Source organism: Austrofundulus limnaeus, unplaced genomic scaffold (assembly GCF_001266775.1).
Source record: "Austrofundulus limnaeus strain Quisiro unplaced genomic scaffold, Austrofundulus_limnaeus-1.0 Scaffold339, whole genome shotgun sequence".
NCBI classification, from domain to species: Eukaryota; Metazoa; Chordata; class Actinopteri; order Cyprinodontiformes; family Rivulidae; genus Austrofundulus; species Austrofundulus limnaeus.
This window is the reverse complement of record NW_013952741.1, coordinates 442,445-443,869: the sequence shown is the minus strand read 5'-3', so window position 1 is coordinate 443,869 and position 1,425 is coordinate 442,445. Positions and strand designations below refer to the sequence as shown.

The window sequence follows — 1,425 nt, the reverse complement described above, 5'->3', positions numbered from 1 at the left end:
CTAATCGATTATTAAATTAGTCATCTATTATTTTAATAATCGATTAGTTGTCGATTAATCGACTAATTGTGGCAGCCCTAGTACATATAAATATTTATAGTACATACCTGAAACAGCTACATTAGTGTATCCTAAATTTTTTTAATATTAATATCTTAATAGTCATTTAGAAAAATGTTTCTGAAGAGGCCACCCCCCAATAAATATCATTTTGGAAAATCTAACCACTCATTTTACTCAATATTTTTACTTTTAATACTCAAATACATTTTATGTCAGAAATTTATTTTTGATACTTCAGTACAAAAGATATCAGATACTTTAAGACTTTTACTCAAATAATATTCCTAAAGGAGACTTTTACTAAAGTAATTTTATGGTAAGATACTTGTACTTTTACTCAAGTATCACTTTGTGGTACTTTATACAACACTGTGTATTGGTCATAATTTATACCTCTTCATGCCTGGAATGTTGCCCCAATAGTAGCGTGCTCTATGAGCAGGGCTGACTTTCACAGCATCAATAAGAACGGGATTACTCTAAAAAAAGAAAAAAAAACACATTGAACATTAAAACAAACTGAAGTTTTTCTATTTACAACATACTGACAGCACTATGAGAAATATCACCTCCAGGAACCGGCAGATGTCAGATTTGTCATGGGCACTCATGAAAACCACGTTCTCAAACAACCAGAAGAACGGGCGGTTGTCGTCCTCCCTTGGCTTCAAAATGTTCAGTATGCGGTAATATTCAAAAAAAAGTCTCCCAGTGCCCTCTGCAGAAAAAACATGTCAACAAGTCATCAAAGAGAAGAGGATACATAAAAACCATTCTTTCTACAAAGGTAAAAAGTAAGTTGCATACCAAATAATCCTTTACGTAGAGGGTTGACCATGGACAGGTCGTTACAGGGACTGCCTCCAATCAGGAGATCAAAAGGACCCCATTCAGCCAGCTGAAACAAACAAAGCTGGAGTTCAGTTCTCGTTTTAAAGTAGTTGAAGCCTGATGTTTCTGCAGTTTGAGCTCACATGTTTCCTTGTGATGGCGCGAACATCGTTGACGTATTCAATCTTCCCTCCATGCTTGATCATTCCCACGGTGATTGAGTTGTCACAAATCTCAGAAGCAATGTATCTCTCAATCTTGAAGCCGAGTTCTTTCAGCACCAAATATCCTGTCATGATGGAAAGAGGTTTTTTAAGTTTAATGACGAAAAACAAGAGTTTCATAATGCAAAGTCTTTGATAATATATTGTAGGGGTCACCTCGAGTCACCTCAGGTCACCTTAACCTGTAAAAATGACATTCTCTTCTTCTTAATCAGTTATTATTTGATTTATTGTTCTCTTAACTGAAAGTTATTATGCATTTTGATAATCAGAGAATGTCTATCAAAGTTACAGGAGAAAAGAGGAC

At 35.0% G+C, this 1,425-nt stretch overlaps 1 protein-coding gene across 1 annotated transcript in view; it reads right to left on the bottom strand.

Moving 5' to 3' along the window:
• The window catches only part of dnmt3ba (DNA (cytosine-5-)-methyltransferase 3 beta, duplicate a), a 52,174-nt gene that overhangs the window by 5,585 nt on the left and 45,164 nt on the right, over window positions 1-1,425 (bottom strand). Inside the window, exons 19-22 of the mRNA XM_014022690.1 lie at window positions 1,038-1,183; window positions 871-961; window positions 633-781; window positions 457-542 (exon numbers count right to left, since the gene is read on the bottom strand). Coding sequence (XP_013878144.1) covers window positions 457-542; window positions 633-781; window positions 871-961; window positions 1,038-1,183 — 472 coding nt within the window. The remainder of the gene's footprint in view (window positions 1-456; window positions 543-632; window positions 782-870; window positions 962-1,037; window positions 1,184-1,425) is intronic.